Raw genomic sequence first — 13,978 nt, 5'->3', positions numbered from 1 at the left:
CTGCACCTTGCTGTTTCTGGCGATGTAGCTGCACCTTGCTGTTTCTGGTGATGTAGCTGCACCTTTGCTGTTTCTGGTGATGTAGCTGCACCTTGCTGTTTCTGGTGATGTAGCTGCACCTTGCTGTTTCGGTGATGTAGCTGGCACCTTGCTGTTTCCTGTGATGTAGCTGCACCTTGCTGTTTCTGGTGATGTAGCTGCACCTTGCTGTTTCGTGGATGTAGCTGCACCTTGCTGTTTCCAGTGCGATGTAGCTGCTCCTTGCTGTTTCGGGATGTAGCTGCACCTTGCTGTTTCCATGTCGATGTAGCTGCCACCTTGCTGTTTCCAGTGATGTAGCTGCACCTTGCTGTTTTAGTGATGTAGCTGCACCTTGCTGTTTCCAGTGATGTAGCTGCACCTTGCTGTTCTTGCGATGTAGCTTGCACCTTGCTGTTTCTGGCGATGTAGCTGCACCTTGCTGTTTCTGGCGATGTAGCTGCACCTTGCTGTTCCTGATGATGTAGCTGCACCTTGCTGTTTCTGTCTTCTGGTGATGTAGCTGCACCTTGCTGTTTCTGGTGATGTAGCTGCACCTTGCTGTTTCCAGGTGATGTAGCTGCACCTTGCTGTTTCTGGTGATGTAGCTGCACCTTGCTGTTTCCAGTGATGTAGCTGCACCTTGCTGTTTCTGGCGATGTAGCTGCACCTTGCTGTTTCTGGTGATGTAGCTGCACCTTGCTGTTTCTGGTGATGTAGCTGCACCTTGCTGTTTCTGGTGATGTAGCTGCACCTTGCTGTTTCTGGCGATGTAGCTGCACCTTGCTGTTTCTGGCGATGTAGCTGCACCTTGCTGTTTCCAGTGATGTAGCTGCACCTTGCTGTTTCCAGGTGATGTAGCTGCACCTTGCTGTTTCTGGCGATGTAGCTGCACCTTGCTGTTTCCTGGCGATGTAGCTGCACCTTGCCTGTTTCTGTGATGTAGCTGCACCTTGCTGTTTCTGGTGATGTAGCTGCACCTTGCTGTTTCTGGTGATGTAGCTGCACCTTGCTGTTTCTGGTGATGTAGCTGCACCTTGCTGTTTCTGGCGATGTAGCTGCACCTTGCTGTTTCTGGTGATGTAGCTGCACCTTGCTGTTTCCAGTGATGTAGCTGCACCTTGCTGTTTCCTGGTGATGTAGCTGCACCTTGCTGTTTCCAGTGATGTAGCTGCACCTTGCTGTTTCTGGCGATGTAGCTGCACCTTGCTGTTTCTGGCATGATGTAGCTGCCCTTGCTGTTTCCAGTGATGTAGCTGCACCTTGCTGTTTTCAGTCGATGTAGCTGCACCTTGCTGTTTCCAGTGATGTAGCTGCACCTTGCTGTTTCCAGTGATGTAGCTGCACCTTGCTGTTTCCTAGTGATGTAGCTGCACCTTGCTGTTTCTGGTGATTGTAGCTGCACCTTGCTGTTTCCTGGTGATGTAGCTGCACCTTGCTGTTTCTGGCTGATGTAGCTGCACCTTGCTGTTTCTGGTGATGTAGCTGCACCTTGCTGTTTCTGGTGATGTAGCTGCACCTTGCTGTTTCCAGTGATGTAGCTGCACCTTGCTGTTTCTGGCGATGTAGCTGCACCTTGCTGTTTCCTGGTGATGTAGCTGCACCTTGCTGTTTCTGGCGATGTAGCTGCACCTTGCTGTTTCCAGGTGATGTAGCTGCACCTTGCTGTTTCTGGTGATGTAGCTGCACCTTGCTGTTTCCAGTGATGTAGCTGCACCTTGCTGTTTCTGGTGATGTAGCTGCACCTTGCTGTTTCTGGTGATGTAGCTGCACCTTGCTGTTTCCGGTGATGTAGCTGCACCTTGCTGTTTCTGGCGATGTAGCTGCACCTTGCTGTTTCTGGCGATGTAGCTGCACCTTGCTGTTTCTAGGTGATGTAGCTGCACCTTGCTGTTTCAGTGATGTAGCTGCACCTTGCTGTTTCAGGTGATGTAGCTGCACCTTGCTGTTTCTGTCGATGTAGCTGCACCTTGCTGTTTTCTGGGATGTAGCTGCACCTTGCTGTTTCTGGCGATGTAGCTGCACCTTGCTGTTTCCAGTGATGTAGCTGCACCTTGCTGTTTCTGGCGATGTAGCTGCACCTTGCTGTTTCTGGCGATGTAGCTGCACCTTGCTGTTTCCGGTGATGTAGCTGCACCTTGCTGTTTCTGGCGATGTAGCTGCACCTTGCTGTTTCCAGTGATGTAGCTGCACCTTGCTGTTTCCAGTGATGTAGCTGCACCTTGCTGTTTCTGGCGATGTAGCTGCACCTTGCTGTTTCCAGTGATGTAGCTGCACCTTGCTGTTTCTGGTGATGTAGCTGCACCTTGCTGTTTCTGGCGATGTAGCTGCACCTTGCTGTTTCCGGTGATGTAGCTGCACCTTGCTGTTTCCGGTGATGTAGCTGCACCTTGCTGTTTCCAGTGATGTAGCTGCACCTTGCTGTTTCTGGCGATGTAGCTGCACCTTGCTGTTTCTGGTGATGTAGCTGCACCTTGCTGTTTCTGGTGATGTAGCTGCACCTTGCTGTTTCCGGTGATGTAGCTGCACCTTGCTGTTTCTGGTGATGTAGCTGCACCTTGCTGTTTCCAGTGATGTAGCTGCACCTTGCTGTTTCTGGCGATGTAGCTGCACCTTGCTGTTTCTGGCTGATGTAGCTGCACCTTGCTGTTTCTGGTGATGTAGCTGCACCTTGCTTTTTCAGTGATGTAGCTGCACCTTGCTGTTTCCAGTGATGTAGCTGCACCTTGCTGTTTCTGGCGATGTAGCTGCCACCTTGCTGTTTCCTAGTGATGTAGCTGCACCTTGCTGTTTCCAGTGATGGTAGCTGCACCTTGCTGTTTCCAGGTGATGTAGCTGCACCTTGCTGTTTCCTGGCGATGTAGCTGCACCTTGCTGTTTCCAGTGATGTAGCTGCACCTTGCTGTTTCCAGTGATGTAGCTGCACCTTGCTGTTTCCAGTGATGTAGCTGCACCTTGCTGTTTCTGGCGATGTAGCTGCACCTTGCTGTTTCCTGGTGATGTAGCTGCACCTTGCTGTTTCTGGTGATGTAGCTGCACCTTGCTGTTTCTGGTGATGTAGCTGCACCTTGCTGTTTCCTGGTGATGTAGCTGCACCTTGCTGTTTCTGGCGATGTAGCTGCACCTTGCTGTTTCATGGGATGTAGCTGCACCTTGCTGTTTCCAGTGATGTAGCTGCACCTTGCTGTTTCCAGTGATGTAGCTGCACCTTGCTGTTTCTGGCGATGTAGCTGCACCTTGCTGTTTCCAGTGATGTAGCTGCACCTTGCTGTTTCCAGTGATGTAGCTGCACCTTGCTGTTTCTGGCGATGTAGCTGCACCTTGCTGTTTCTCGGTGATGTAGCTGCACCTTGCTGTTTCATGGTGATGTAGCTGCACCTTGCTGTTTCCGGTGATGTAGCTGCACCTTGCTGTTTCTGGTGATGTAGCTGCACCTTGCTGTTTCTGGTGATGTAGCTGCACCTTGCTGTTTCTGGTGATGTAGCTGCACCTTGCTGTTTCCAGTGATGTAGCTGCACCTTGCTGTTTCTGGCGATGTAGCTGCACCTTGCTGTTTCCAGTGATGTAGCTGCACCTTGCTGTTTCTGGCGATGTAGCTGCACCTTGCTGTTTCTGGCGATGTAGCTGCACCTTGCTGTTTCCAGTGATGTAGCTGCACCTTGCTGTTTCCAGTGATGTAGCTGCACCTTGCTGTTTCCAGTGATGTAGCTGCACCTTGCTGTTTCTGGCGATGTAGCTGCACCTTGCTGTTTCCAGTGATGTAGCTGCACCTTGCTGTTTCCTAGGTGATGTAGCTGCACCTTGCTGTTTCTGGGATGTAGCTGCACCTTGCTGTTTCCAGTCGATGTAGCTGCACCTTGCTGTTTCCAGTGATGTAGCTGCACCTTGCTGTTTCCAGGTGATGTAGCTGCACCTTGCTGTTTCTGGTGATGTAGCTGCACCTTGCTGTTTCTGGCGATGTAGCTGCACCTTGCTGTTTCCAGTGATGTAGCTGCACCTTGCTGTTTCTGGCGATGTAGCTGCACCTTGCTGTTTCCAGTGATGTAGCTGCACCTTCTACAGGGCCTGTAGCCTGTGTTAGCGCGAGGCTGTATTCTGTGGCTGGGTTGATTACGCACGAGGCAGAAAAACTGGGCAAAGCTGCTTTCCCTGTGCCCCGTTACTAGCTGCAAATAGGTCCAGTGAGTTGTCAGCTGTCACCTGCTGTTTCCTGGCGATGTGTCTGCACTTGTGTTGAAAAAAAATGAGTGTTAGTAAACAGTGATTGACAGTTGAAGGCTTCCGGCGAGTAAAGCTCACCCCCGTTTCACGACTAGCTGCACCTTGCTGTTTCCAGTGATGTAGCTGCACCTTGCTGTTTCTGGCTGATGTAGCTGCACCTTGCTGTTTCTGGCGATGTAGCTGCACCTTGCTGTTTCAGTGATGTAGCTGCACCTTGCTGTTTCTGGTGATGTAGCTGCACCTTGCTGTTTCCTGGTGATGTAGCTGCACCTTGCTGTTTCCAGTGATGTAGCTGCACCTTGCTGTTTCTGGCGATGTAGCTGCACCTTGCTGTTTCCAGTGATGTAGCTGCACCTTGCTGTTTCCAGTGATGTAGCTGCACCTTGCTGTTTCTGGCGATGTAGCTGCACCTTGCTGTTTCCAGTGATGTAGCTGCACCTTGCTGTTTCTGGCGATGTAGCTGCACCTTGCTGTTTCCAGTGATGTAGCTGCACCTTGCTGTTTCTGGCGATGTAGCTGCACCTTGCTGTTTCCAGTGATGTAGCTGCACCTTGCTGTTTCCAGTGATGTAGCTGCACCTTGCTGTTTCTGGCGATGTAGCTGCACCTTGCTGTTTCCAGTGATGTAGCTGCACCTTGCTGTTTCCAGTGATGTAGCTGCACCTTGCTGTTTCTGGTGATGTAGCTGCACCTTGCTGTTTCCAGTGATGTTGCTGCACCTTGCTGTTTCCAGTGATGTAGCTGCACCTTGCTGTTTCCAGTGATGTAGCTGCACCTTGCTGTTTCTAGGCGATGTAGCTGCACCTTGCTGTTTCTGGCGATGTAGCTGCACCTTGCTGTTTCTGGCGATGTAGCGGCACCTTGCTGTTTCTGGCGATGTAGCTGCACCTTGCTGTTTCTAGCGATGTAGCTGCACCTTGCTGTTTCTGGCGATGTAGCTGCACCTTGCTGTTTCCAGTGATGTAGCTGCACCTTGCTGTTTCTGGCGATGTAGCTGCACCTTGCTGTTTCTGGCGATGTAGCTGCACCTTGCTGTTTCCAGTGATGTAGCTGCACCTTGCTGTTTCTGGTGATGTAGCTGCACCTTGCTGTTTCTGGTGATGTAGCTGCACCTTGCTGTTTCTGGTGATGTAGCTGCACCTTGCTGTTTCCTGGTGATGTAGCTGCACCTTGCTGTTTCTGGCGATGTAGCTGCACCTTGCTGTTTCTGGTGATGTAGCTGCACCTTGCTGTTTCTGGCGATGTAGCTGCACCTTGCTGTTTCTGGTGATGTAGCTGCACCTTGCTGTTTCTGGCGATGTAGCTGCACCTTGCTGTTTCCAGTGATGTAGCTGCACCTTGCTGTTTCCAGTGATGTAGCTGCACCTTGCTGTTTCCAGGTGATGTAGCTGCACCTTGCTGTTTCTGGCGATGTAGCTGCACCTTGCTGTTTCCAGTGATGTAGCTGCACCTTGCTGTTTCCAGTGATGTAGCTGCACCTTGCTGTTTCCAGTGATGTAGCTGCACCTTGCTGTTTCCGGTGATGTAGCTGCACCTTGCTGTTTCTGGTGATGTAGCTGCACCTTGCTGTTTCCAGTGATGTAGCTGCACCTTGCTGTTTCCAGTGATGTAGCTGCACCTTGCTGTTTCTGGCGATGTAGCTGCACCTTGCTGTTTCCAGTGATGTAGCTGCACCTTGCTGTTTCCAGTGATGTAGCTGCACCTTGCTGTTTCTGGCGATGTAGCTGCACCTTGCTGTTTCCAGTGATGTAGCTGCACCTTGCTGTTTCCAGTGATGTAGCTGCACCTTGCTGTTTCTGGCGATGTAGCTGCACCTTGCTGTTTCCAGGTGATGTAGCTGCACCTTGCTGTTTCTGGCGATGTAGCTGCACCTTGCTGTTTCCAGTGATGTAGCTGCACCTTGCTGTTTCTGGCGATGTAGCTGCACCTTGCTGTTTCCAGGTGATGTAGCTGCACCTTGCTGTTTCCAGGTGATGTAGCTGCACCTTGCTGTTTCTGGCGATGTAGCTGCACCTTGCTGTTTCTGGTGATGTAGCTGCACCTTGCTGTTTCTGGCGATGTAGCTGCACCTTGCTGTTTCTGGTGATGTAGCTGCACCTTGCTGTTTCCAGTGATGTAGCTGCACCTTGCTGTTTCTGGTGATGTAGCTGCACCTTGCTGTTTCTGGTGATGTAGCTGCACCTTGCTGTTTCTGGTGATGTAGCTGCACCTTGCTGTTTCTGGCGATGTAGCTGCACCTTGCTGTTTCCTGGTGATGTAGCTGCACCTTGCTGTTTCCTGGTGATGTAGCTGCACCTTGCTGTTTCCAGTGATGTAGCTGCACCTTGCTGTTTCTGGCGATGTAGCTGCACCTTGCTGTTTCCAGTGATGTAGCTGCACCTTGCTGTTTCCAGTGATGTAGCTGCACCTTGCTGTTTCCAGTGATGTAGCTGCACCTTGCTGTTTCTGGCGATGTAGCTGCACCTTGCTGTTTCCAGTGATGTAGCTGCACCTTGCTGTTTCCAGTGATGTAGCTGCACCTTGCTGTTTCCAGTGATGTAGCTGCACCTTGCTGTTTCCAGTGATGTAGCTGCACCTTGCTGTTTCTGGCGATGTAGCTGCACCTTGCTGTTTCCAGTGATGTAGCTGCACCTTGCTGTTTCCAGTGATGTAGCTGCACCTTGCTGTTTCTGGCGATGTAGCTGCACCTTGCTGTTTCCTGGTGATGTAGCTGCACCTTGCTGTTTCCAGTGATGTAGCTGCACCTTGCTGTTTCTGGCGATGTAGCTGCACCTTGCTGTTTCAGTGATGTAGCTGCACCTTGCTGTTTCTGGCGATGTAGCTGCACCTTGCTGTTTCCAGTGATGTAGCTGCACCTTGCTGTTTCTGGCGATGTAGCTGCACCTTGCTGTTTCTGGTGATGTAGCTGCACCTTGCTGTTTCTGGTGATGTAGCTGCACCTTGCTGTTTCCAGTGATGTAGCTGCACCTTGCTGTTTCTGGCGATGTAGCTGCACCTTGCTGTTTCCAGTGATGTAGCTGCACCTTGCTGTTTCCAGTGATGTAGCTGCACCTTGCTGTTTCTGGCGATGTAGCTGCACCTTGCTGTTTCCTAGTGATGTAGCTGCACCTTGCTGTTTCTAGGTGATGTAGCTGCACCTTGCTGTTTCATGTGATGTAGCTGCACCTTGCTGTTTCTGGCGATGTAGCTGCACCTTGCTGTTTCCAGTGATGTAGCTGCACCTTGCTGTTTCCAGTGATGTAGCTGCACCTTGCTGTTTCTAGTGATGTAGCTGCACCTTGCTGTTTCTGGCGATGTAGCTGCACCTTGCTGTTTCTGGTGATGTAGCTGCACCTTGCTGTTTCTGGCGATGTAGCTGCACCTTGCTGTTTCTAGTGATGTAGCTGCACCTTGCTGTTTCTGGTGATGTAGCTGCACCTTGCTGTTTCCAGTGATGTAGCTGCACCTTGCTGTTTCTGGCGATGTAGCTGCACCTTGCTGTTTCCTGGCGATGTAGCTGCACCTTGCTGTTTCCAGTGATGTAGCTGCACCTTGCTGTTTCTGGTGATGTAGCTGCACCTTGCTGTTTCTGGTGATGTAGCTGCACCTTGCTGTTTCCAGTGATGTAGCTGCACCTTGCTGTTTCCAGTGATGTAGCTGCACCTTGCTGTTTCTGGCGATGTAGCTGCACCTTGCTGTTTCTGGTGATGTAGCTGCACCTTGCTGTTTCAGTGATGTAGCTGCACCTTGCTGTTTCTGGTGATGTAGCTGCACCTTGCTGTTTCTGGCGATGTAGCTGCACCTTGCTGTTTCTGGTGATGTAGCTGCACCTTGCTGTTTCTGGTGATGTAGCTGCACCTTGCTGTTTCCAGGTGATGTAGCTGCACCTTGCTGTTTCTGGCGATGTAGCTGCACCTTGCTGTTTCTGGTGATGTAGCTGCACCTTGCTGTTTCTGGTGATGTAGCTGCACCTTGCTGTTTCCGGTGATGTAGCTGCACCTTGCTGTTTCTGGCGATGTAGCTGCACCTTGCTGTTTCTGGTGATGTAGCTGCACCTTGCTGTTTCTGGTGATGTAGCTGCACCTTGCTGTTTCTAGTGATGTAGCTGCACCTTGCTGTTTCTGGTGATGTAGCTGCACCTTGCTGTTTCTGGTGATGTAGCTGCACCTTGCTGTTTCCAGTGATGTAGCTGCACCTTGCTGTTTCTGGCGATGTAGCTGCACCTTGCTGTTTCCATTGATGTAGCTGCACCTTGCTGTTTCCAGTGATGTAGCTGCACCTTGCTGTTTCCAGTGATGTAGCTGCACCTTGCTGTTTCTGGCGATGTAGCTGCACCTTGCTGTTTCCTGGTGATGTAGCTGCACCTTGCTGTTTCTGGTGATGTAGCTGCACCTTGCTGTTTCTGGTGATGTAGCTGCACCTTGCTGTTTCTAGCGATGTAGCTGCACCTTGCTGTTTCTGGTGATGTAGCTGCACCTTGCTGTTTCTGGTGATGTAGCTGCACCTTGCTGTTTCCTGGTGATGTAGCTGCACCTTGCTGTTTCTGGTGATGTAGCTGCACCTTGCTGTTTCTGGTGATGTAGCTGCACCTTGCTGTTTCTGGTGATGTAGCTGCACCTTGCTGTTTCCAGTGATGTAGCTGCACCTTGCTGTTTCCTGTGATGTAGCTGCACCTTGCTGTTTCTAGTGATGTAGCTGCACCTTGCTGTTTCCAGTGATGTAGCTGCACCTTGCTGTTTCTGGCGATGTAGCTGCACCTTGCTGTTTCCAGTGATGTAGCTGCACCTTGCTGTTTCCTAGTGATGTAGCTGCACCTTGCTGTTTCTGGCTGATGTAGCTGCACCTTGCTGTTTCTGGCGATGTAGCTGCACCTTGCTGTTTCCAGTGATGTAGCTGCACCTTGCTGTTTCCAGGTGATGTAGCTGCACCTTGCTGTTTCCAGTGATGTAGCTGCACCTTGCTGTTTCCGGTGATGTAGCTGCACCTTGCTGTTTCTGGCGATGTAGCTGCACCTTGCTGTTTCCAGTGATGTAGCTGCACCTTGCTGTTTCCAGTGATGTAGCTGCACCTTGCTGTTTCTGGCGATGTAGCTGCACCTTGCTGTTTCCAGTGATGTAGCTGCACCTTGCTGTTTCTGGCGATGTAGCTGCACCTTGCTGTTTCCTAGTGATGTAGCTGCACCTTGCTGTTTCTGGCGATGTAGCTGCACCTTGCTGTTTCCAGTGATGTAGCTGCACCTTGCTGTTTCAGTGATGTAGCTGCACCTTGCTGTTTCTGGCGATGTAGCTGCACCTTGCTGTTTCCAGTGATGTAGCTGCACCTTGCTGTTTCCAGTGATGTAGCTGCACCTTGCTGTTTCTGGCGATGTAGCTGCACCTTGCTGTTTCCAGTGATGTAGCTGCACCTTGCTGTTTCCAGTGATGTAGCTGCACCTTGCTGTTTCTGGCGATGTAGCTGCACCTTGCTGTTTCTAGCGATGTAGCTGCACCTTGCTGTTTCTAGTGATGTAGCCTGCACCTTGCTGTTTCTGTGATGTAGCTGCACCTTGCTGTTTCCAGTGATGTAGCTGCACCTTGCTGTTTCCGGTGATGTAGCTGCACCTTGCTGTTTCTAGTGATGTAGCTGCACCTTGCTGTTTCTGGCTGATGTAGCTGTCACCTTGCTGTTTCGTTCTAGGTGATGTAGCTGCACCTTGCTGTTTCTGGCGATGTAGCTGCACCTTGCTGTTTCCTGGTGATGTAGCTGCACCTTGCTGTTTCCAGTGATGTAGCTGCACCTTGCTGTTTCTGGTGATGTAGCTGCACCTTGCTGTTTCTGGCGATGTAGCTGCACCTTGCTGTTTCCAGTGATGTAGCTGCACCTTGCTGTTTCTAGTGATGTAGCTGCACCTTGCTGTTTCTGGTGATGTAGCTGCACCTTGCTGTTTCTGGTGATGTAGCTGCACCTTGCTGTTTCTGGTGATGTAGCTGCACCTTGCTGTTTCTGGTGATGTAGCTGCACCTTGCTGTTTCCGGTGATGTAGCTGCACCTTGCTGTTTCTGGTGATGTAGCTGCACCTTGCTGTTTCTGGTGATGTAGCTGCACCTTGCTGTTTCTGGTGATGTAGCTGCACCTTGCTGTTTCCAGGTGATGTAGCTGCACCTTGCTGTTTCTGGTGATGTAGCTGCACCTTGCTGTTTCCTGGTGATGTAGCTGCACCTTGCTGTTTCTGGCGATGTAGCTGCACCTTGCTGTTTCTGGTGATGTAGCTGCACCTTGCTGTTTCCAGTGATGTAGCTGCACCTTGCTGTTTCTGGCGATGTAGCTGCACCTTGCTGTTTCCAGTGATGTAGCTGCACCTTGCTGTTTCTGGCGATGTAGCTGCACCTTGCTGTTTCCAGTGATGTAGCTGCACCTTGCTGTTTCTGGCGATGTAGCTGCACCTTGCTGTTTCTGGTGATGTAGCTGCACCTTGCTGTTTCCTGTGATGTAGCTGCACCTTGCTGTTTCTGGCGATGTAGCTGCACCTTGCTGTTTCCAGGTGATGTAGCTGCACCTTGCTGTTTCCAGTGATGTAGCTGCACCTTGCTGTTTCCAGTGATGTAGCTGCACCTTGCTGTTTCCAGTGATGTAGCTGCACCTTGCTGTTTCTGGCGATGTAGCTGCACCTTGCTGTTTCCAGTGATGTAGCTGCACCTTGCTGTTTCTGGCGATGTAGCTGCACCTTGCTGTTTCCAGTGATGTAGCTGCACCTTGCTGTTTCCCGTGATGTAGCTGCACCTTGCTGTTTCTGGCGATGTAGCTGCACCTTGCTGTTTCTGGCGATGTAGCTGCACCTTGCTGTTTCCAGTGATGTAGCTGCACCTTGCTGTTTCCAGTGATGTAGCTGCACCTTGCTGTTTCCAGGCGATGTAGCTGCACCTTGCTGTTTCCAGTGATGTAGCTGCACCTTGCTGTTTCTGGCGATGTAGCTGCACCTTGCTGTTTCCAGTGATGTAGCTGCTACCTTGCTGTTTCCAGTGATGTAGCTGCACCTTGCTGTTTCTGGCGATGTAGCTGCACCTTGCTGTTTCCAGTGATGTAGCTGCACCTTGCTGTTTCTGGCGATGTAGCTGCACCTTGCTGTTTCCAATGATGTAGCTGCACCTTGCTGTTTCTGGCGATGTAGCTGCACCTTGCTGTTTCCAGTGATGTAGCTGCACCTTGCTGTTTCCAGTGATGTAGCTGCACCTTGCTGTTTCTGGCGATGTAGCTGCACCTTGCTGTTTCCAGTGATGTAGCTGCACCTTGCTGTTTCCAGTGATGTAGCTGCACCTTGCTGTTTCTGGCGATGTAGCTGCACCTTGCTGTTTCTTGTGATGTAGCTGCACCTTGCTGTTTCCAGTGATGTAGCTGCACCTTGCTGTTTCCAGGTGATGTAGCTGCACCTTGCTGTTTCTAGCGATGTAGCTGCACCTTGCTGTTTCCAGTGATGTAGCTGCACCTTGCTGTTTCTGGTGATGTAGCTGCACCTTGCTGTTTCCAGTGATGTAGCTGCACCTTGCTGTTTCTGGCGATGTAGCTGCACCTTGCTGTTTCCTAGGTGATGTAGCTGCACCTTGCTGTTTCCAGGTGATGTAGCTGCACCTTGCTGTTTCTGGTGATGTAGCTGCACCTTGCTGTTTCCTGTGATGTAGCTGCACCTTGCTGTTTCTGGCTGATGTAGCTGCACCTTGCTGTTTCCAGTGATGTAGCTGCACCTTGCTGTTTCCTGGTGATGTAGCTGCACCTTGCTGTTTCTGGTGATGTAGCTGCACCTTGCTGTTTCCAGTGATGTAGCTGCACCTTGCTGTTTCTGGCGATGTAGCTGCACCTTGCTGTTTCCAGGTGATGTAGCTGCACCTTGCTGTTTCCAGTGATGTAGCTGCACCTGCTGTTTCTGGCGATGTAGCTGCACCTTGCTGTTTCCGTGATGTAGCTGCACCTTGCTGTTTCTGGTGATGTAGCTGCACCTTGCTGTTTCTGGTGATGTAGCTGCACCTGCTGTTTCTGGTGATGTAGCTGCACCTTGCTGTTTCTGGCGATGTAGCTGCACCTTGCTGTTTCCAGTGATGTAGCTGCACCTTGCTGTTTCCATGGCGATGTAGCTGCACCTTGCTGGTTTCATGGTGATGTAGCTGCACCTTGCTGTTTCCTGGCGATGTAGCTGCACCTTGCTGTTTCAGGTGATGTAGCTGCACCTTGCTGTTTTCCAGTGATGTAGCTGCACCTTGCTGTTTCCAGTGATGTAGCTGCACCTTGCTGTTTCCAGTGCGATGTAGCTGCACCTTGCTGTTTCGGTGATGTAGCTGCACCTTGCTGTTTCCATGGGATGTAGCTGCACCTTGCTGTTTCCTGGGATGTAGCTGCACCTTGCTGTTTCCGTGATGTAGCTGCACCTTGCTGTTTCCTGGCGATGTAGCTGCACCTTGCTGTTTCTGGTGATGTAGCTGCACCTTGCTGTTTCCAGTGATGTAGCTGCACCTTGCTGTTTCATGGCTGATGTAGCTGCACCTTGCTGTTTCTGGCGATGTAGCTGCACCTTGCTGTTTCCAGTGATGTAGCTGCACCTTGCTGTTTCCAGTGATGTAGCTGCACCTTGCTGTTTCTGGCGATGTAGCTGCACCTTGCTGTTTCCAGTGATGTAGCTGCACCTTGCTGTTTCAGTGATGTAGCTGCACCTTGCTGTTTCCAGTGATGTAGCTGCACCTTGCTGTTTCCAGTGATGTAGCTGCACCTTGCTGTTTCTGGCGATGTAGCTGCACCTTGCTGTTTCCAGTGATGTAGCTGCACCTTGCTGTTTCCATGGCGATGTAGCTGCACCTTGCTGTTTCCTAGTGATGTAGCTGCACCTTGCTGTTTCCGTGATGTAGCTGCACCTTGCTGTTTCTGGCGATGTAGCTGCACCTTGCTGTTTCTGGCGATGTAGCTGCACCTTGCTGTTTCTGGCGGATGTAGCTGCAACTTGCTGTTTCAGGTGTGTAGCTGCACCTTGCTGTTTACAGTGATGTAGCTGCACCTTGCTGTTTCGTGATGTAGCTTGCACCTTGCTGTTTCTGGTGATGTAGCTGCACCTTGCTGTTTCCAGTTGATGTAGCTGCACCTTGCTGTTTCATGGTCGATGTAGCTGCACCTTGCTGTTTCTGGCGATGTAGCTGCACTTGCTGTTTCCAGTAGTGATGTAGCTGCACCTTGCTGTTTCTGGCGATGTAGCTGCACCTTGCTGTTTCCAATGATGTAGCTGCACCTTGCTGTTTCTAGGCGATGTAGCTGCACCTTGCTGTTTCAGTGATGTAGCTGCACCTTGCTGTTTCCAGTGATGTAGCTGCACCTTGCTGTTTCTGGCGATGTAGCTTGCACCTTGCTGTTTCAGTGATGTGCTGCACCTTGCTGTTTCCAGTGATGTAGCTGCACCTTGCTGTTTCTGGCGATGTAGCTGCACCTTGCTGTTTCCAGTGATGTAGCTGCACCTTGCTGTTTCTGGCGATGTAGCTGCACCTTGCTGTTTCCAATGATATAGCTGCACCTTGCTGTTTCTGGCGATGTAGCTGCACCTTGCTGTTTCCAGTGATGTAGCTGCACCTTGCTGTTTCCAGTGATGTAGCTGCACCTTGCTGTTTCTGGCGATGTAGCTGCACCTTGCTGTTTCCAGTGATGTAGCTGCACCTTGCTGTTTCCAGTGATGTAGCTGCACCTTGCTGTTTCTGGCGATGTAGCTGCACCTTGCTGTTTCCAGTGATGTAGCTGCACCTTGCTGTTTCCAG

The 13,978-nt window shown here is 51.0% G+C and overlaps 1 protein-coding gene across 1 annotated transcript in view; it reads right to left on the bottom strand.

Moving 5' to 3' along the window:
* LOC138362301 (polyhomeotic-proximal chromatin protein-like) overlaps positions 1-13,330 on the bottom strand; it is a gene marked incomplete at its 3' end in the record, with an annotated part of 29,467 nt that extends 16,137 nt beyond the window's left edge. The window contains exons 1-3 of the mRNA XM_069321041.1: positions 13,234-13,330; positions 9,706-9,947; positions 63-494 (exon numbers count right to left, since the gene is read on the bottom strand). Coding sequence (XP_069177142.1) covers positions 63-494; positions 9,706-9,947; positions 13,234-13,330 — 771 coding nt within the window. The remainder of the gene's footprint in view (positions 1-62; positions 495-9,705; positions 9,948-13,233) is intronic.
* Between the last annotated feature and the right edge of the window lie 648 nt (positions 13,331-13,978).

This window comes from Procambarus clarkii, unplaced genomic scaffold (assembly GCF_040958095.1).
Source record: "Procambarus clarkii isolate CNS0578487 unplaced genomic scaffold, FALCON_Pclarkii_2.0 HiC_scaffold_1601, whole genome shotgun sequence".
Taxonomy (NCBI): Eukaryota; Metazoa; Arthropoda; class Malacostraca; order Decapoda; family Cambaridae; genus Procambarus; species Procambarus clarkii.
This window is presented reverse-complemented; position numbering and strand designations above follow the sequence as displayed.